The sequence below is a fragment of the Teleopsis dalmanni genome, chromosome 1 (assembly GCF_002237135.1).
Source record: "Teleopsis dalmanni isolate 2A chromosome 1, ASM223713v2, whole genome shotgun sequence".
NCBI classification, from domain to species: Eukaryota; Metazoa; Arthropoda; class Insecta; order Diptera; family Diopsidae; genus Teleopsis; species Teleopsis dalmanni.
This window is the reverse complement of record NC_051846.1, coordinates 59,769,289-59,792,283: the sequence shown is the minus strand read 5'-3', so window position 1 is coordinate 59,792,283 and position 22,995 is coordinate 59,769,289. Positions and strand designations below refer to the sequence as shown.

Below are 22,995 nucleotides of genomic sequence, written 5' to 3'. Positions count from 1 at the left end.
GTTCCATTAATTTTAATATAATAATTAGGATTTTTCAAGATTTGGTTAAATAAGTTTATTCATTATTCTGTAATTTCACAATTCATTCTATTAAGCTATTTCCATTAATTACACACTAGCCAATACGCAAAACCCCTACGTCAGAAAGGATATGTCAGTATTGCCACTTTCATACATTTTATAAATCTACATAAAATAATACAAAGTAAAAAAAGCGACCTTATGTCAAGCAAAAAAACCAATCAGTAAGTTTTTTTTGCATTTTTTTCATAAAAAATTTGAACATTTTAATTTCAGATAACATTCTTTTATGGACTAAGCCGAAAAAAGTCATTCACATAGTGAATGAATACTTCAGACCCAGCACCAAAGATTTATTAGCGTACCTACCTAATTGAAATTTAATTGTCCATACTATCAGTTCATTGGTTGTCCAAGCTCTGTAGTAACCATAACACAATATAACTTATATACACTATGCAGTTATAACTATTTGATTAATATATTTTACAAGCTCTGTAAAATATATATCCTTACTGATCATATTTGAAGAAGGAGAATGAGTTCTTTAATAAGAGCTACCCATGTATTGCTTTCACCACATTATTAACACTAAGCTCAAATGCTGGCAGATAAAACAGCGTAAAGTCCATCACATATGCTACAAATCATGCCCTTCAGTGCCGGAAAAAACTTTTCAATTAGGTAAAAGAACTGTTAAATACCACGGCATGCATTTGGATAGAAGACTATCGTAGAAAGAAAAACTGAAATACAAGCAAAAAGAAAAACTGGGCCTAACAACTAAAAAAATGTACGGGGCGCTGAGTGCAAGAACTGAATAGAACCTTTATGATAAAGTTATCTTATAAAAAGTTATTCTGGCAAGAATATGGTCCAATGGAGCACAGTTGTAGGGCGCAGTTAGTAACTTATATGTGGAAATACTGTTGTGATTTCAATTCAAAATACATAAACAGATTACGCAGGTCCTCTGGTTTGTTGATTGCAATTATGACTACAAAAATGTAGATGTTTTTTATATAAACCATGTGGTATATATTTTTAAATATACCAAAAATAGAGCATGTGGTTTTATTGGATGCAACTCATTAAATCCAAAGATACATCACATACAATACATATCAACACATCACATATCTTATATTTCTTATCCAACTCATATAGTAATTAATTAAACTTAGCATGCAACTTTCAGTATAACATAGACTTCTGATAAGCAGACGGCTGACATACTATATGTAGGTGGAAAAATTATACTTTAATTGTCCAAGTACAACATAGATCTAGTACTAGTTGAGGTCATTCATTAAGTGTCTGTTTTAAATTAGTTTTATTTAGAAAATAAATCTCATTTGGCGTTTCTAAATAGGGCATAAGTAGCACAAATTTTTGGACTTTTCGATAAGATAAGGTATTATCTAAGCAAACAATAATATCTGTATCTTAATAAGAAAAACACAGTTGAAACTTAAGGAAGTAATTAGCATAAAATGGTTGAAAGTAACTATTAATTAAAAAAAAAAAACGATAAATATCGGTTATAGGTATGCACTACTTATGTATTATTTTATATATTAGATATATATTGCTTACTATGTAATATTTGAGCATTTTTGCTGACAATGAAAAGTTTTTATGGATTTCAATATTGTCAGTCAACTTCACCAAACTAATATTTTTCGTCATCCTGGTCGAAAATATTTATGGATTACGGGGTCCTTAACATATTCTCTATTGTGCTGTAAACTAAAGTACACGTATATATGGTATATATACACTAATATTTCAATATATATTACTTTTTTTTGTTATTTTTCTGTTTACATTTTTTTCTTATTTATGTTTTTATTTGTGTATTACTTATTTAATTTATTTTTTTATTTATTCACTTTTACTTATTAATAATATTAATTTTTTTTTATTTTTTTTATATATATATTTTTAATTTTGATTTTAACGTCAGTTATGACGGTAGTAACTATTTTACTTAATTAATGTAGAGACTATTGTGTTTAATAGAGATGTTTTGAACAGCACTGAACAACAACAAAAATTTTTTTTATTTATTTTTAATTAATTGAATTTTTGGATGACCATACAGTTGTTTCGAATATTGTCAAATACCCATCATCAAATGATTTTTTGAAACTGCAATTCCCAAGGCAGTACTCGAAACAGCTGTATGGTCAGCCAAAAATTCAATTTATTAAAGATTAATAAAAATTTTTGTTATTACAATTCAGTACTGTTTGAAACTTCTGCATTTATTTTTGTTATATATTTATTTTATTTATTTATTTTTTATTTAATTATATATTTTTGTTATGTATTTATTCATATCTGTTGTTTATGTAATTTGTTTCTTTTCTTGTTATTTATTCTATATTGATTTTTTTTGATGTTTTATTTTTGTTTTTAATTTAAATTGCTTTTTTTTAAATTGCTTTTTTCCCATTTTAACTGACGTCCAAAAGTCCTTTAAGAAAAACTTGTAACAGGAAGGAAACTCATATGCTTTAAATTAGTTGCCAACACGTAATTGCAGTATTGGAAGCAACATAATTCGAAATTGCAAATTGCATTTTAATTCCAACTTTAAGGCATGTCAAATCGGAAGTTTCGTGTGTGAAATTGGCAATCGCTGACTTCTTTGAGTTCTAAAAAAATTGAAATAATTAAAACATTTCTTCTAAAGGACATTAAAATGGAGTATAAACCACAATTGAGAAACTAAAAACTATCCACACCGCAAATCAAATCAGCTGCGGCGTCAAACTCCAGCGACAAACCACAAATTTATAAAATTTTGGAAAACGTATTATTTAAATGTCATTTTCATGTGGGAGTCCTGAATGTGGCAACTTTTGAAGTTTCTCAACTTTGAAGTTATGCGAAGGAAACTCGATGTGTGAATTATGAGAAAGTTAACATTAAAAGTTTTTTAATGAACTTGCAGGCGTTTTATAGCCACACGGCCAATAACTTTTCTAAGCACTGAAATTAAAATCTCTAATTGCAGCACATGTAAGTGGAAAGTAGTGAAGGTAATTCCTTCAACCCTTCTCTCCATCAACTATTCCAGCAACTACGATTAAAATTCAACACATCTTATGACGCCTCTACATCAATTAGCTTGCAATTCGTTGGCACTTGAATATGTGTGAAAGGATTATAGTTTGTTTCCTTTTTGCATAAAGGAAATGGCGTATCCTTTTCAAATTGATTTGAAGAAAATTTTCTTTGGCAATTTTCGTAATTTACATAATTTCGAGTTTCAGATCAAAGTCACTATTTAGACGCAAAACTATTTTGACAGCTACACGTAATTGAAATTCGTGGTCGAAAAGTAATTAATAGTTCCGTAGTTGCCAAAAGTAATTATCCAGTTCAGTCAAATGGGTTTAAACTTTCGTAATGGAATTTAATTGTTCGCTGCCTTAGATAAAAAACCCAGAAAATAATTAAAGATAGTCGGCTAAGTTTGAAATAAAACTTCTCTTTGGCTAATTTTTATCTACGTATTTTATAACAAGTCATAAGTAAAACATGTTCATAGCTATCATGAAATAATGTATAAATGTGACATATTTTATTCTCATCAGTTGATACTTTAAATCAACTTGACTATCATCCACTATCAATCTCCACATAATTTGGTGGAGTTAATGGATTTGTCATTTAAAGCAAAAATATCTATTCAATCCAAACAGGTGATGTTCTATTTTCAATAGAATATGCTTTTTTGTGAATGACATTGCAGTTCTCAGCAAGCACACTTACTTCAAGAGGGTTTTCCGAAGGCTTTTCGGTGATTTAACTTGTTTTAAAAATTGATTTGGAAAATGGCTCATCCAAGTTAATGAAACAAGAAGTTTGCAAGTCACTTTTATGCTGCCAAAGAAAACATATCCTTCAGTCAAATTGAATAACACACCCCAGTCAATTCATTTAAATTATCTTGGCACTCATCGAGAGTAAAAAACACAGATGAATTGAAATCACAAAAAGTACTAGAATTCTGTTCTCTTTTATTTTTTGTATATAATGAATTATTATGGCTATTTATTTATTATGGTTATGAATGAGAACTATATTAAGCAGGTAGTACCAAGACTATTACAATTTACAGTGCTTTTAGGGACTAACAACCTAAAACACTTTAAGAATTGTATAGAATTAACAAGAAATAACTTAAGAATTATTGCAGAAAATGACTAACCGATCATTTCAGATTGAATAATCACCTAACAAAGTTAGGAATCTAATCCAACTCGGACTAAAGATACTGTAGGGAAGAGAGAGAATCTGCTTGCCATGTCCTAGACGACTACCCGGAACTAATGCACAAGCGAAAGAAACTCCTAAAAGGATATTCAATGGAGCATAGAAAATTAAGGCTTTAAAAAGATAGGTTCTATACTGTATTCCGTTAAAGAAATTGGACTTGGACAAACACTCTAATCCAACGAAGGGGTACAATATCTCTTTTAGGTCGCTATGTACTATTCTTAGTCCAAATAATAATAATGGCTATAAAAGCCAATTATCATGACTGGTGTATATCAGTAATGACTGGTGTAGTAATTTACTTGAGGTTTGTTTTAATATACATATACTCACTAGTAATACTTGTACAACAATTACTATAGTCATGCTTGTTAATAAAAACTCGTAGATATCTTGAATTAAACGTTCTTATTTATAACTTAGTTGTAAAACCTGTCTGATCCTATGCCATTCAACTTTGGAGTTCAACATACTTCTGTTATATCAAGAAAATAGTGAGAGTTCAAAATAAATTATTCGGGCAAAAACACCCGACTCAGACAACTGTGTCGGCCAGTCATGAACGCATAGTACATTTTAAGCAGAGAATCAATATTTAAAAAATCACTACAGATTGAGACTGTAAAAGACTTAAGGAAAGGATTTTGGATTGTATGCTTAGAGTATTTAATCCCTGCAAGAATTAAAATTCCGCGTGCCCGTATGATCCACGTGAATTTACATTTCATACTTGTATTGAGCGAGTTTCGATATCTCTTATTTGGAGTTATGAGTCAACATGTAAAATTATACTGCATATGGTATATATTTAAAGACCACTGTTGAATAATAATTAGCATCGTTCGAAAGAATTGTATGGTCAGTGTTTGTATTCAAAGGTCAATGATAATGAGTCCTCTTCTATATGTTCGAAAAAGCTAGTCAAACAAGAGGCTGTGGCGGTTGCATATTCACATGATCTAGGTTGGCCATGCAAATTCGGACAAATAAATTATTGAAACTAATAATATTTTGATTTAGTTAAAAAAACGAAGGTTGTCATTCGTACACGTATAATTATTGTACTCGAAATTGAATTATTTATAATAAATAAACATTAAGAATTAAGTAGAGTAAAGTCTACAATTGGTGACCCCGACGTGAGCAAAATGTCGCAAGTAGAAGCAAGCAACAATAGCGCACTGGATAGAAATAACATTCCTGCAGATAGTAATGTATCAAATGATTACAGAAATGAACAACCTCGAGGTGACATTTGTCGTATCGGAATCAAAGCACCAGCATTCTGTAAGAGGGATCCAGACCTCTACTTCATCCAGATGGAATCTCAATTTAGAAACGCAGGAATCACAACTGACCAAACAAAATATGATCATGTAGTCGGCAGTCTTGACAGCGCTACCTTAAGAAATATCGCGGACATTGTTCGTGCTCCCCCTGCTGTAGAAAAATACGAAGCGATTAAGAAGCGACTAATTCAAGACTTTGCAGACTCCGAAAATCGAAAACTGCGGCGACTAGTTCAGGAGTGCCAGTTAGGTGATAGCAAGCCAACACATTTGTTGCACACCATGCGCGATTTAGCCAGCGGCGCCATGAATGATGGAGCAATAAAACAATTGTGGCTGGATCGTTTGCCTGAAGCAGTGCGAGCAGTCGTTTCAATTTCGGAGGCTGACTTAGACAAATGTGCGCAGCAGGCAGATCTGATGTTGGAAATGGGAAACTACAATTCTGTAGCTGTTATCAACACATCTGCACAGAATAATGATCATATCATGAAAGCCATAGACGCCTTGAGTAAGCAGGTTGCGGAGATAAAAACTGCACAAAGACGAAGCAGAACGAGATCTCAAACTTCAGATCGCAAGCGACGTCGTTCGCTCCGTACCGAAGAAGTCCAATTTGTAAATACGTCTAGCCGCCTGTTCATCACGGATCGAAACACACAATTCAAGTTCCTGATAGATACTGGAGCTGATCTCTCAATACTACCAGTGTCTCGATTCAAAAACTCCAAAGCCTACAAGGCAAAGAATATTGCCAATCCTTTATCTTCGATTGTTGGCAACCGATTGTTGCGATCGGTTGCCTAATTTTTGACATTGGATTTATCTAAATAATGCAAGTAAATGATATATATTCTTCGGATCTTCCATAATATATTATTAATTTTTTAAAATAATATGTAAGACATAACTTTTGCAATTCCTTTTGTAATGCGCTGTCCTTCTAACATCCCATTTACTGATGGATGATATAAGAACTCTTAAATTAAGAATAAAATGTAATTAAGCGTTAATTCAACCCTTGTCAGTGCAATTAAACTAAACTTTTAATTATATTTAAAATGTTTTAAATTTTTTATTATTTTTTTTGAGGAAACCTCACTCGTAAAAATTAGAATATAAAAGTCCTAAATTAAATTATCAATTACGTGACGTTGTTGGTCGTTTAATTAATGAAACATTTTAAAACTGTCAGCAAATTTTTTGGTTTCCATAAGACCACATCTAAACCTTCCAACTAAGCGTGGCAAAAAAAGTTTTATGATTTTTTATGAGACAAGCGAAATTATTTAAAAACTTTTCTCGTGGCCTGCGTTTAACTCAATTTAACTTTTCCCGTTGGCTTTGGTTTCGGAAACTTTCTACCGAAACGTTAAGCATTTTCAACGCGGCTTAACTGTGGTCACAGGTGTAGACGTGGAAATTTTTATTGCAATTTTCCACGAAAAAATTACGTTCAATGAAAATAAAAGCGAAATTCTAAAAAGTGTTATTAGTCAAGGCAGTACAGGGTACCATGTCCCAATGCCAATTGACACTAATAGAACAAAGGAGGCAGCTGAAGGCAATTGTAGTTCAGGAAAGGAGGTGTTAACAGGGTGAGTGCGAGTGTGACTTGAGTACTGGAACAGTTTAATAAAAAGCCAGAAGACAAAGTGCCAAATATAATAAAAATTGTCCCTCATTAAATTTAATGTTAATGTACGGATTTTAACAATTTTATGTCCTTTACGATATTTACACAGCCGGAAAATTGCCTGTTGGCAAATAATTTTATGTTCATAATCGGCTGATTTTTAAAATTTAAAAGCAAATTTAATGTTGCTCTTCTGCAATTTAGTTTCCATTTTGAACTGCGAATTTCACTTGTTTTTCCTTTCGTTGGAAAATCCTTAATTTAGTGTTTTGCTTAAGTGTAGCATATGTTTTGGCGCTGAAGCACAGCCATTCCAAAGGATTAAAAGTAGAAAAAGTTGTTGATGGAAAATTAAGTTAAATGGAGACTTCAAAAACAGAAAAAATGGAAAAAATACCGAACTGCAGACTTCATAATGCAATTAATCTGCTCGCTACTTCTGCCAAGGAAACTCGATATCTTTTTGAGATGCTCACTTTTTTTTTTGTACCTTTTTAATCGCATATTGAAATATACAACACAATTACAATATTTTCAACCCTTTGGCGTTTTTTAATTTTATTATTGTTTTTTTTTTGTTTTTGTTAAATTTTTATTTTTTAAATCTTGTATATTCCAATTAAATTCGCTGTTGTGCCGACGAAAAGGTAAAACATTGTAATTTAATACTTTTTATGCACTTGTGCGGCAATTTTAATTTTTATGCTAATTATTTTTGTATACAAGCGCATCATTTTAAGCCAATTAAAAAATTCTGAATTTCAATATTTTTATATCTCTATTTCTATCTAATCCGGTACCAATTTAATTGTAAGCACCTGAAGTAAGACAAGTAAACATAAACAGACATCATAAAGATACACAAAATATTTAAAAACATAGAAATTAAAAATATAATTAACAAATTGAACAAGTATAGAAATTATAAAGTTCAATTAAAAGTGAATTTGAAAAAGTTCGAATAGAAATGAAAAGACAACAACAAAAATTTTGTTAATTTATTGAAATATGACCATACAACGTTGTTTCGAGTATTACCAAGTATTCATTATCTGTGGTCTTAGGAAATATTCGAATTGCTTCATTAGTTTATAATCCATATATAATTTGTTTGGACTGTAGGTGTCAGGCTTAGAACTTCTGCCTGTAAAATTAGAAGCGATGACTATTCGTGTTTTTTTACAAGTAGCCAAGGCTGTACAAATTTTTCAAAGCTCAAGTTCCAAATTGTGTAGTCAGTCAAATTTTAATAAATTTTTGTTGTTGTCTTTTAATTTCAAATCGAACTTTTCTAACTTTTAAAACAGTTTATTTTCGTCATATATACCCGTCACTCTCGGCAAGAAAAAAATTAACATTGCAAGCGTATTTGTTTATAATTTTATGACACTATAACAAAGCAAAAGGTGGGTATCTACTTGAAACATATGCAGATACGACCGTCATACCGATTTCCATACATTTGTACTGTTTTTCAAAGCGAGATATACACAATCGATAAAGCAATCAGCCAAAAATAGACTTTTATAATTCATTCTTCAAATATCACTGTCTTTGTAACGTTGAACATTATAAAATTTTCTTTTGCTGAATTTCTGGACATATTGAAGTGAACACGATAACAGTCGAAATGGTCAGAAGAGGTTCGGAAGTGTGTACCGATAGCATGGTCTAAACCCTGATATGGAAATTTTTTAAGAGTGTTGAAGACTTCATTATCACGCTGACAAATGATTTGTGGACGGATACAAAGATTGGTTGTTACTTAGGATTTAGATTAGACAGAAATAAAATGGACAGCTTTCTGGGTTTAAACAAACTTGCAATTTACGATATTTCGACATCGATGAGTCTATGGTGTAGTATTCCGACAAGCGGACTGTGACGAAGTTGTCACCATTGAAGATGATTTAGAATTGAGCATCATTAAAGAGTTCTATGTCTAAATCGGCGATTGTAGACGAATACATGATATTGTCATGGAGAGCATTGATTCACTGGTCTGACAGTGATAACCGAGAGAGATAGTGCTTAACGTAAACTACAGGGCAATCCTATATTTCTATATATTTCCGATATACAATGTATGAAAAATAATTATTTTATTAGATTGCAAGCTATAAGGTTTTTAATTTTTAACTAACTTTACTAAATTTCTTTAATCATGTAAAGTTCTGAATTTTTTTGACAGAATAGTTTTGGATAACTTCAATGAGAGAGAGGATACCAGATGCCTTCTGGTATCTGGTAATTCTGGTAATTCTATTTCTGTAAGAACTTTTAATGAAGTTTGAATAATAACTATAAATAAAGGAATAATAATAATCGATGCACTAAATTCACACTAAGTAGGTACTAATTAGAATATTGAAAAACTTAGGAAAATGTTTTTAAAGAATTTATTGTACATATAGAAACTACTACATAAAAATTAATAAAAAATTAATAATAAAAATGATTAATAATTAATTAATAATTAATTTATTATAAAATCACATACTATAAACTTACTAAGAAATAAAATATTGAGTTCATATATTCCTTTACTTGATAATATAAAAATATACGGTTATTAAGGAAAAAAACAACAACCATAATATATTGAGTGATTTAAAAGCAGCCACATCGTATTTATGTAAAGAGAAATAAATCTCTTAAAATAAATCTCAATTAGTCCACTAATAACAGTAAATACTGTTGTTTATAAAAATAATAAAATTTTCTCATAAAAAATGAATATGTTTTAAATATTATATATTTTATTGTTATGATTTGATTGTGATTACTTATTGATTATTAATACCATAACTCATTTAACAAAAAAATTGCATACAAGACCTGTAATGAAAATTGACTGTATTTTGAAAATTACAATAAATAAACATTAAAAATTTAATTTTCCATAAAGTTTGACTTCCTCTCAACTAAGCGAATCGAAATTTTGTTAAGTGTAAATAAATTATGTATTTTATTAATTAGAATCAATATTGAGCAAAGTAGTCAATACTAATGATTTCAGTTAAAACTGGCAGTGTAAATATCCGTCAGCTACAGCCGAGAGTATTTTACATTTTAATTAAATTTTTAATTAAAAATGGAAAAATAAATACTGAATTTGATTAACTGCATCACAAATTTATATGCAAATAATAGTAAATGAATTTTGCCGACAAATAACACCGGTTAAAATAAATATACATAGTTATTAATACTAGTAGTGCATTTTCCTAGTTAGTAGTTTGAAAGGTACAATATGCGTATAGTAACTAATGTTCGCAAAAAGGATATACTTGTAAGTTATATCCTCTTATTTAAGGTTCGTATTCTCTAACCAAAATCAAGCGCAAATATTAGTCTTCAGGTTTTAGAAGAGCTTATTTTAAGACGGGAGGTAAGGAACATAATGGTCTCCAAAAAATATCAAGATGTTAAATTTATAGAACTATTCACGAAAAGTTTACTCTAAATGCAACAACAAGTTTTAAAAAACTATCATTAACTATTACTACTGAGTTTCACTTAATCTTTAACTTTATTGCCTCATATTGCTTTTAAGCAAAATCAAACTAATAACATTAATAAATTACTATCTAATAAATAAATCTTTAAAACCATTATAAACTGCTGCTTTATAAATAAATACTTGAAACCATATGAACATCTGGTATATCTAGAATAAACAAATAGACATCTGGTACATCCGAATTAAATAGATGATATGGTGACATCTGATAACAAAAGTTAAATTGCTACGATGTCATATATCAAAACAAACTACTTTGAAGAGGTTTGATTCATTTTTCTATTCTATTCGATTCTTAAGTATTCTTGAAATACTCAGTCTTATCAAAATTGTTTAAGACATTTCGTAGGCAAAAATCCACAAAGACTAATTAAAAGTCATATAGACAATAAGGCAAGTCATGCATTATCCGCATTTTTTCGAAGAACTGACGAAGATCGCTGATAGCTATATATAGTATATTTTTATTTGTTTATAACATATGTATAAAAACCTTAATTCTTGCATTATACTAATCTACTATATTGCAGTTAATTTATAAATTTACTGATATAACCTTTGCATTAGTTATATTATAAAAGATTTCAATTTAAAATTTATTTATGCCAAAAAAAGTGGAAAATATTAGACGATTTCTGATGAAGAAGGGAAAAGAATGAAAAAATAGATTTGGAAAAATAGTACTTCAATATAAAAATGAACACATAGGTATTGTTTTAGCTGTTTAAAATAATTTGGAAAGATGGAACTTAAATAGCATACTACATGCCTAGTATTCGCGATGTATTGCTTCAATAGATTACTACTTGCCTTGGTGTGCGACTATTGCAGTAATAGAGTAGTGGTTCAGAGATTTTGTAAAAAAGTGAATTTAATGTGGAACATATGTACGTTACTTTAAAAATGAGAATACTTTTTCTGTAGGTGAGAATTTGATTAAAGTTATATTTTAATGCATAACCTAAAAAAACTATTGATGATGGATATTTGGCAATACTATATTTGACTATATTTGGCTGTATGGTCAACCAAAAAGTTAATTATTTAAAATAATTAAATATTGTTGTCACTATTGTTCAAATCACTAATCTGTTCAAAAAACTCTGTATTGGAAACAATAGAATATGTGAAGATAATAGTTTCTTATGTCATAACAGCTGTAAAAAATCATATTTAAATCTAAATATAAAAAAGAAATTTTCCACAAAGCAAACATTGTAGAGAATTTTTTATTTGGAAATTTACTTACTTACTTTTGGGAAATGGAATTTTATAGAGAGGTTTCCAGGGTAGGAGCCCCGGGAACTAACAACTTTTATGTAAGGTAGCAAACTTACCATCGAATTAGGATGCTTTGGTTTAATCAGTCACTGTATTTGATTTCCAAATGATTCGAGTATTTACAACAGCAGCTTCGGATAGGAATGAAAATTTAGTGACGAACCTACGCAACGTTAAAAGAATAACATTCGAACAATGGAATGTACGTACGCTATTCTAAACTGGAAAATTTGTTAGACCTGTGTTTATTGCGAAAGGCTTAAGATTAATCAGAAAAAATACTGGAAACTCATTTATTCAATTAATAACTATAGCACTACTTATTGAACATCCTTAGGAAAATATAGAAAAAATATTATTTTATAACCGTCTTTCTTTTTACTATTGTGTTATCTCTACTTGTAATGTTTTCTACTATTAGTGATTTATCACTATATTGATCAACTTAGTTCCAGAGATGACCAGCTCTAATAGCAAAAACAACAAATAAAAGTTCAGCTATCTTTATATATATCTTTATATATAAGATTAATAAATAAAGATGTATAGATATGTATATACATTCATACATATATACATATTATATTATTTATATATATCTATATATTATATATTAAAACTACACTTTTGTAATCTATGTGCCCATTGCTGTGATATGAACCTGTATAAAAAACCCTCCTTCCATCCATTTTTACTACTTCAACTGCGAGGTATGCATGAGTTTGTACCCTGTTCCTTCCAACTTCTAAAGGTTAATTCACCAATATTATTTTCATTGGCTATAATTTCAAATTAGCTTTCAATATTCCTTCAAAAAATAACATTGAAATAATAAAGTGAAAAATCAGAAGGAAAAAAATTGAACATGTTCACATAAATTACCATATCCGATTTCTATTTATGTTTCTAAGCACCAAATGCCACAAGCATTATCACAATTATTTCAGGAATGTACGATTGACTTTATTGAAAAACAAATATGTTAAAAAAAAATAATAAAATAAAAAAAAAGGAAACTGAAATATGCGGAAATCACTAAAGCAAAAATTGAAACAAAATTAGGAAATCAAGTTACAAATTTGCATACGCTCCATTTACTTGCCACGGATAAACCGAAAGGCAGCACACAGGACTCTCTGGATTACAATTACTTGCCGCGGATGTTGAACTATAGAGGGTTGTGTGCAAATAGAAAATATGTTTGGAGTACCGGAAATTTATAGATATTGAAATTGAATAATAAAGTACAAATAAAGTACGTATGAACATTTTCCTATTAGAAAAGGACAAACTAAAGGTTCAAAAAGATGGTTCCAAAAAAAAAAAATATGTCTTCGAATAGATTGCACTTGCCTATGGAATGCTATGCAAATTACGAAATTATGCAAATTTTATTTTTGATTTGCAAACTAATTTGCGAATTTTGCTTCTGGAGTGGGAATATATATCACAAATAAACAATTTTTTTTTTATTATATTATTAGTTCCATTTAATGGAAATGACAACCAATGAATAAAAGATTTCTATGTAAATTGTTATTGACAGGAGTTATAAACATTATTCTTTTAAATAAAAACATAAAACACAATGGTATGTTACTTCATATAATAAAATTGCCAAGCAATTAAATATAAATTTTTTTAAATAAAAGATTTCTCAAGGCACAATAAGTAGAATCCTTATTGTCTCATTTGGAGTACATTCTCAATTAAAATGAGCTCAGGTGTAAATTTTATTGAATCTGTTTAATTGAAGCGGCAACATCAACTGCACTATTATTCTCAAATATCTAACAAAAGCCATTATTTCAACACAATATGAAAGACATTAGAATCAAAACGCCTGCTAAAAAAACCCTTAATAATGTCCTTAAAAGAAACTGAAAGTAGGCATATGCACCAGTGCCTTATATTAAAAGGAGTCATTCATAAAGGATAAATTGCTTAATTATATTTAAGGTATTGAGAAACTAAAAATGTATCTGAAAAATATACGACTTACAAAAATCCTTTCATTAAGCGAAACTCTATTATATCCTTTATCCTTACAGCGATTTTAGCACAACAGCAGCAAATACTCTTCGAAACTCAATTGATGTTTATAAAGCAGCGGTAGCGTTAAGTAACGGAAAGCAAGGATTTTGGGAAGTACATACTTAACACTTTCGTTTACCACCTTTCCTGCCATATTTGACTACTTCCCTGGTTATTGTCTAATTTGTGTTAAATACTTGTCTACTTGCAACGAATATATTTAATTATTTACCCTCAACTCATTTACTATCGGTAAATGAGTACAGTACGGAAAAGAACTAAAGGATACGCAGAAGAATACACATATCACAGTCGTAATTAGTCTGAGACAAGGATTTATTTATTTATCCTGAAAATGACATGGTCATGATGATTGTTTAAAATTTATGTAAACACAGCACAGAGTGTTTTTTTCGGTTAAAGGATGTTTATGGGGTCCTGCTGTGTTTAAAGGTCCATGTTAATAATGAAAATTACGTAATTAATGAAATTACAAAATTGTTACAAGATTGGCATGGAGATCATATGTAAGTATGGTCGAATGACTTGCAAAAGTATGACTTTAATCCTTTCTTAACGAAATAAAAATAAAATGGAAAGGTAATTTTTGTCTATCTGCATATGCATATTCTGGATATGTGTCGTACATTGATATTTAAAATCAGGCTAAGTTTGTTCTCCGTCATCTAATTAAAAATAATTGAAAGACTATCACTGTTTCCAAAGCTAAAAGGTTTGAAATGTTCTTGTCGTTAATGTGGTAGCTTGTTTCAAAGTCATTCTTTATACTACGAAAATTAGGCAATTTAGGAAAATTAAACTTCTTCTAGTATTATTAGAAGGCACCCGATATTTCTACTAGAAAATCTGACATTCTTACTTCTAGCATTTTAAATACAATATTGCCTTATTATTAAGTTTCAAATAAAATATTTCTTCTAGTTGGAAAAATGTTTGTGTCGTGAGTGTTTGATACAAAGAAATACTACAAAAAATACACTACTGTAAAGAAAACGTAGTACTCCAAAAGATATGTATAAGGTTCTTGTATGTGACAAATTATGGATTAGCTTGCAGTAAATGGTCCTTAAGTTTCTCGGAAGTAAATGGTCCTTAAGTTTCTCGGAAAACTTGCCATTTGAAAACTATGCCATTGCAGTTCAGTATCATAATAAATTCTGAATAATACACCACTATTTACTTACAAGAATTGTTTCGAAATAGAAACCTCCCACCAAAGATGAGTTATTCTCCAGCATAACATTGCGAACACTCACAAATCATTTCAAACAAATGATTTTTTTAGCATTCAAAACAAGCATTGTGCTCTCCTAAAGAATAGATTTGGTAGCCAATAACTTTTTCTTATTCTTGAACAATAAAAAAAATTGGGTCAAAAATAACTACTTGATGGTAACAACAATTATTCCATGCCTCCATGTTTCGGCAGTATTTCAAGCAGAATTGGAAATATGCTATCACAACTGGTTTGACTGCATGCAAAAGTATATAGGTCTTTAAAAAATTATCGATTTTTTTGGGGGTTCTGTGATCCGAAGAAAACAGTCTTCGTTTATTAGGTCTCCGCTGTAACTGATACTTGCGAAATTTCTTCTAAATCCAATGGAGACATTTATCGATGCAGTATACTGAAACGTGTGTTAAGAGCGCTTTTTTGTTAAGCCTTTCTGGCAGGAAATCAAGTTAAAAATGTATAGACTCTGCGTCCCTAAATAGTCAAATTGATTCTCTAAGTGATATATGGTTCCTATGTACGGAAACAAAATATTGTTTTATCAATTTTTGTTATATATTCATAAACAACCACTGTCCGTGTTATAAATTAAAAATAACGCATAAGCCATAGCTATACAAATCGTTGTCAATTCTATGATCAGCTCAAGAATTTATTTGAACATAAAAATTGGTTTTAAATTTAAAAATTTACTTATGTTTCCATCAAAAAAGCGATTACAGTAATTTCAAACATTTTTTTAATTTATTTTCAATAGCATAAGAAAAATTAAATAATGAAAAAATGATTATACCACCAAGATTCGTTATTGGCAGGAATCCCTGCAAATAAATAATATATCAACATAGAGACTGGACTCAGTAAAGTTAGATGGCATTTTACAAAATACCGTCAAAAGCAGTTATTGAAATATTGGTAGTATATTTATTTGATGGGACTGATAAAATAATGATATGACTTAAAAAAGATTGAAAATAAATTAAGCTCTGATATTAAAACTTTATTATCAAATTAGTTCTAGTTATTTTATGCTTTATAGTACTTAAAAGTTTCTCTTACATATTGTAGTTTTAAACATATTTACTACTATTCTTTCTAAGATAGATTGTAATTGAATTTTTGAAGAAAATATCTAACAAAGTGGTATTATTTATTATTTCTTTTTGGTTTATTTGGCCATAACAACTCGTCATCGAGTTTCAGCCCGAAGAGCATGTCTCCCCAGGCGCCTCTGCGCTTTCTCCAGTCTCGTGCATCAAGTCCAGTTAGTGTTCTCTGAACTTGATCGGTCCACCGGAGACACGGTCTACCTCGACGTCTTCTTCCGCCAACTACTGCTTCAAACAACTTTTTTGTTGGAGCTTCTTCATCCATTCTCATGACATAATAAAAAAAAAATTAATTTTTTTTTATATAAAATTAATTGAATAACAAATATCCGAGTACATAATTTGTCAAAATTAATTTTCCATTAAATTGTTCATTGTAAGATTAAAATAAACAGTGATAAGTATTCATGCTGCTCAAGTACTAGAGACATAAGCCCACTTATTGAACGCAAATATATGTTATATATAAAATCAAACAATGAATGTCCTGTACACAATTAATAACAAATTAACATCCTTCGCACGCCTAGACCGATGTGTGCCGTTTATTTATTCAAAAAGCGTGAGTGTTTGAGGGTAAATTGCCGAGTACTTACAATGTTTAAACAAAAATTAACTGAAAAAGAAATCAAAATTCGAAAATTACTATTTACAATGTTGTAAAACATATTTTTCACAATCATTTATTTTTATTTGTTTGCGGCCACAGGACACAGGCATTCCGCACAATGCGGGACGCTTACGCACAATACTTTAAGTTCGATATTCGCTCATCATCGCACAAATGTACAAACGAATCCTTGTAAATAAGAATTACAAACAAATTTGAATTTTTCCTTCATGCCAGAAATTAATACTTTAGCAACAATTGAATTCGAGTCCATTTTTACTTGTGACGCCGCGGAAGTCACGTGCTTTATTGCACGTGTCCTCTTAATGACCAACAAATGTAAAAGTGTACGGCTTGTACAATAAATAAATAACACAAAATCAGAGTCACAGTCGCTGAAGAAATCGAACAAAAAACCATGAGATTCAAATCAAAAGCGAGCAAGGATTCAATGAATTTGACGCATACGCATGAATTCTATTAGACAAATGACTACAACACCAACAACAACAACAACAACAACTACTACTACTACTAGTGATACAGAGGCCAGGACATTGGCGTGTTACGGCAACAGCAGCGGCTAGACACGCACTTTTTTGTTCGGCAATTTGCATTGTGAATGCTTTTCAAAGGATATGTCAGCCAACGATTGAACTCTTTCTTCTTCTTTGTTATTGTTTTTGTTTTTATTACGTTTTGTATTCTCACTTTTCGCGGGCGATTGATCGCCATTGGCGGATAAAGAATAGTCTGTAGTCTGTAGTCTGCCATCTAGTACGGTTCACTTGGTCTAGCAGAGAGCTAGACCCATGGGCAATATTTTCATTTAAAAGGTTTTTTGTTCGCATTAATTGTGGACGACCTGCGTCCTTCTTGCTGCTTCCATTTTTACAGTTCACATGCGTTGGCAGGCATTGAATTTCACTTACATTGAGAGCAAATGAATCGAATATTTGCGTTATGGTCATTGTTCTAAGTGTGTAATTAATATCATATTTGTAAATGGGTTGTTTAAGTGCAGAGAACTGGAGGGGGACTTTATTTGCTTTAAGCATAAGTTCGGTTAATGACAAATTTTTGAAGATGATTTTACAATATTTTTAAAATACACATAAAGAAAAACACAATACTGGTGGGAAAGTGAGTTATGGAACAGGTAAAGTTTGTAAGATCAGTAATCAACAAAAAAAAAAATTTAATACCAAATAATATATTAGAGAAATGAGTTTGTAAAATTAATTTATAAATTTAAGTTTATAGTTGATTTTTGACAACTATTATATCTTAAGCTTTACTATCTTTATTTCTAAAGCAAACCTGGGATAAAAATTGTTAGTGAATATTTTTCGTTTGTTATCAATAATTATCAATAATCAATATTTAAGATTATTTTTTTTGTTTATCATTTGGTTTGGTTGAGTTACTGTGACAACCAGTCTAATTAACCAACTCACTTAAGTCTTACTCCTCAAAAAATATCACTACTTAAAAACAGACCTTACTTACTTCCTACCTTCTTAAGTCTATCTGTAGCTTAGAGACTCAGACAGTTTCGTGTATTATAATATCCAAGTGAATTTGGTGCCTCAACATTCGATGTACCGACTACCAAGATAGCGGGATGATTCCGCATATGCTGGTTACCACATAGGAAGTTGTTTTCATGTTGGGTTTGATAAATGCTTATAGTACCATCTAAAATGATAAGTAATAAGTTGTTACGGGTAAAAATCCATTCTTAACATTGGCTAGATTACGGGTAAAAATCCATTCCTAACATTGGCTACATACATCCACCTGCTGGTTTCTAGGTTGCTAAGGTGGCATTGTGGATTGTATTTGCTTTTGTGTTCACCCTTAAACTTAATGTGAAAATTGACATTGGCAAATACACAATAGATAATTATTGAACGCAATGTTACAAGTATATAATGTTTGAGCTCAACAGATAATATCACATTAATGACAACATCGTTCTCGATATATAATTTATTAATAAATAATGGAACAATTTTAAACCCTTAAAAAAAGCGCAGGCTGAGCCTAATGTTAACGCTGGACATAATTGCCTAAGAAGTCCATTGCGCTTATGCTTGGAACTAGGCAGTTGCACAATAGATGTTATACAGATTTTTCCTCCTTCTTATCAGCACAACTTCTACTATTTTGATAGGAGGAAACTTCTAACCTATGAGTGTGTTTATCAAACAACCAGTGGCGAGTTCTACAAGCCACAACTTAAATACATCATATATCATATATTAAAGTAATATAGCTACAATATTTTATAATAAATATAAAGATAGATACTATATTTAAGTATCTACAATAAATCAAATTAAATTATATTATAAATTATTAAATTATAAATATTGTTAAATTCAACACGCAATTTAAGAACACTTATTAAATTCATAAAAAAATAGAAAACAAACGTCATCACCTCTTCTCATATTTATTCAACACCATTCATTCAATTCTATTCAACATACAATGAAGGAAAATTCTAATAACTAATACTGTATAATTTATTACACATGCCTGCACATATTCAAATTTGAAATCCTTATTCATATTCATAATTTTGTCCTCACATCCTCCATGAATGTTATTCTCCATGGGTGTGTGTATATTTGCTGATAAGTATTTATGTACTTTAGCAATGAGAGAGATCAACTGCAATCACAAATAAATTTTCTTCTAACACATAAATTTTTGTCTTCGTATAAAATACATTTAAGCGTTATCCTGGCGATGATTTGCAGCCGCTGCTAAATCAAGTATCATAAATGCATACATCATCTGCGCCTTAATCCAGCATGCAAGCATCATAAATGAATTGTTTATAGACTGCAGGAGAAGTGTGAAGGAAACATTTTGGAAATATGACTAATAAAGATGCGTTAAGGCGCATATTGTGAGGCAATAAGGATCAAAAGTAATTTTGGCACAAACGGTAGACACATAAAAGCTGCAAAATAAAATGCAATAAGGATTTTTTTAAAGGTTTGTAGTTTTTGCAAATAAAAGGAAAACGAATTATTTCAAATATTTTGAAAGAGTTCGAAATTTGTAAACTTAATAGATACTTTTAGAATTGGATTTATGTAATTAAACTTAAAGTTAATATTTCAATTTTACGATTCTATATATATCTCAGAATTATCAAGAAAAATATTTCACTTTATATACGTGGAACTTATAAGTTGTAATAAAAATGGAGAAATTTTATAAAAGTTAACTTCCACAACATTTCCAATTTATTTCACAAACCAAGAAGATATCAACAAACACGTCAAGCGTCGGAAATATAATTGTCTTAGCCACACTCTTTGAAAGCCGTATGACGAAATATGTCACGCAACACATCAATGGAACCCCCAAGACAAGAAACACATAGGAAGACTATGTAACACCTGGAGAAGAACAATAATAAATGAATTACAGTAACGAAGTGTTTATGCTTTAAGACCATCGTGCGATCTTAATAGTGACTCTAACTACTGATGGAATAATGAAATAATAGATTGAACGCATTCAACACAGGTTGGCTGAAAATAGCGTCAAAACATTCTTGAATATAGGGTCATAGAGTACCCTGCGCATTAACGGATCAGATAGAGATGGTAAAATTTTATTTATAGATCAGCCGCAAATTTATGAAAAGACCTGAAAAGAAGTTAAGCGAATAGCTTCTGTTAGAATATAATTGATATTATTTGTTATAACTCTCCGATTTTCATTGGAATTAAATTGAAATGTAAAGAACTTTTTTTTATAAATGTCAACGTTTTCTATATTCACATTCTTAAGCATGCTTTTGCAAAACTTACCTGTTAAACCTTTAAAGATTTATATTTATATTTCGAATACTCTAAAAAATTAAGTATTTTATAGGTAGTCAATAATATTGTGTTCTCTCTTTTATATCTAAGTGAAAACAAAGCAATCAAGTGAATAAAATACTCAGAAGCAAGTAAACGTTATGATGGAGGTTTGATATTATCATTTGTTTATATGATTCCTAAATAGTTTTTTTATTGAAATATTTCAAACTAACTTAGTTACCGTATTTAAAATGAACAAAATGACAACTCGAATAACTTTTTTTTTTTAAATATTGACCAAAACCAATATTATTGACGATAGCATACCTATAATATTGGGTTTCACACAATCTATTAACAATATACCATATAGGACTAGTATCAATTCCTAAATTTGTTTGGTTAAAAACAAGAAGAATTGAAATGTCTCATGTAAGAGTTGCAATTCCGAAGAAAGGATTTGAGCGTTTCGAGAAGTAAGATAATTTTTTTAAACCATAATATTAACAGTTCATTCAAAAAATGTGTTTAATTAAGGTATAACCCAGAAAACTTGAAATCCTTCGAACAGCTGATAGAGGAACAAAATGGAGATACATATTGCCTCAAACTTAACATGCATCTATTGCGCATGTACAACGCCTACCCACAACTGGTAAACTTGAAAATAACAAGACTTATTTTATTGAAGGCTTTGAGTAAACTCCCATATCAGCACTTTAATTTTGCGAGAAAGTATCTAATATGGTCTCAATTAATTGATGATGGGATCAGGGTCATAATTGATATGGCAGATTTATTAGAAAATGAAGATTACGAAGAATTTTGGATGCATTATAAACAGAAAGCTACAATACTTCCCATACTGGACGGTTTTGACGAAGCTATTAGAAAATACATCTGTTTTAAAGTTGGATCAACACGTACAACAGTTCCCTGCATGGAATTCAAAATGAAATTAGCTGTTGATAAAGGTGGGTGCATATAATCTTTAAAAACTGTTTATGACACGTCTATTAATATTTCATTTTTTAGAAGTATTGATGAAGTACATCACTCAGCTTGGTTGGATGATTAATGGAAATGAAGTGAAAGTATTTCCTTTAATGCTTAATGATTCGAACGATCGTGATGTTATCAGAGGAATTATTTGTTCCGATATTCGCTAACAGGTATTAGAAAATGCATTAATATATGCAGCTATAGTTTAGAGTTAAGTTTACTTAAATATTTAATAACTTAAGGATTCTGACTTACAAATAATAGAGTTGTACAATAAATATATATAATATAAAATTAATTTAAGCAGAAGTTTTTGCATTGTTTTTTTATAAATTTTAATTTTGTGAAAAGTTCCTTCATCATGTCTATACTCGTAAGTATTTTTATATCTTGTTTTATTACTTTATACATTACATTTACCTGCAGTTATTATTTAAATATAAAATTTGAAATCAAATTTTACAAAAGAATCTTCTATTCAATAGTTTAGGTCACCCAGACCCAAGCTAAGGTTGTTATAAAATTGACTTAACAATATATGACATTTAATCTTGTTTTATACCGATTACTATGAATACTGATCGGATTTTTTTTGCATTTCTATTTTGTTGTACAGACGGTAATTCGGGCATCTGGAACTTTCCTATAATTAGCGAATAATATCTGATAATCATCATCATTAAATGTTATTATAGGAAACATATACATACATATATGTAATGTGATTTTGTAGTTTTTCCACACAAATCTTTGGAAAGATTCCTACTAAACAAACCCACAAGAGAACGAATAGAATATTTCCTAGCAATAGAAATATAATAAGTTCCAACAAAATTTAGAATACTTAGAAGAATTGAGCTACTTAGTGTAAAATATTTTGAAGATAAAGTGCAAGGTTTCTAAAAGAATGATCCACGAACCAGATAGGTAGATAGGTAGAAAATATTTAAATGGGTATAAGAACGGTGAAACCAATCAACTAGAGAATGAAGCTGGATTTACAACAGATTGAAGCAAATTGGAATAGGAAGCAATTATGGTCTGTATTGCGAATACCATTATTATATTTTTTTTTAAGAGATTACGAGTTGTCCCATGTATATTTGTCCCATGTA

At 30.0% G+C, this 22,995-nt stretch overlaps 1 protein-coding gene across 1 annotated transcript; it reads left to right on the top strand.

The window, feature by feature from the left end:
• The first annotated feature begins 21,185 nt into the window (after positions 1-21,185).
• On the top strand, positions 21,186-22,147 carry LOC119672342 (eukaryotic translation initiation factor 3 subunit K-like). The gene is made up of 3 exons (XM_038083364.1): positions 21,186-21,354; positions 21,416-21,852; positions 21,914-22,147. Exons 1-3 carry the CDS (start codon positions 21,302-21,304, stop codon positions 22,045-22,047), a joined length of 624 nt encoding a protein of 207 aa, XP_037939292.1. The 5' UTR covers positions 21,186-21,301; the 3' UTR covers positions 22,048-22,147.
• The last annotated feature ends 848 nt before the right edge of the window (positions 22,148-22,995 follow it).

Excerpts from the sequence above, each read along its gene's own strand:
- LOC119672342 (XM_038083364.1), top strand. The coding sequence starts at position 21,302 with ATGTCTCATGTAAGAGTTGCAATTCCGAAGAAAGGATTTGAGCGTTTC. Across the intron at positions 21,355-21,415 it reads GGATTTGAGCGTTTCGAGAA|GTATAACCCAGAAAACTTGA; the intron begins GTAAGATAATTT and ends TGTTTAATTAAG. Across the intron at positions 21,853-21,913 it reads GAAATTAGCTGTTGATAAAG|AAGTATTGATGAAGTACATC; the intron begins GTGGGTGCATAT and ends TTCATTTTTTAG.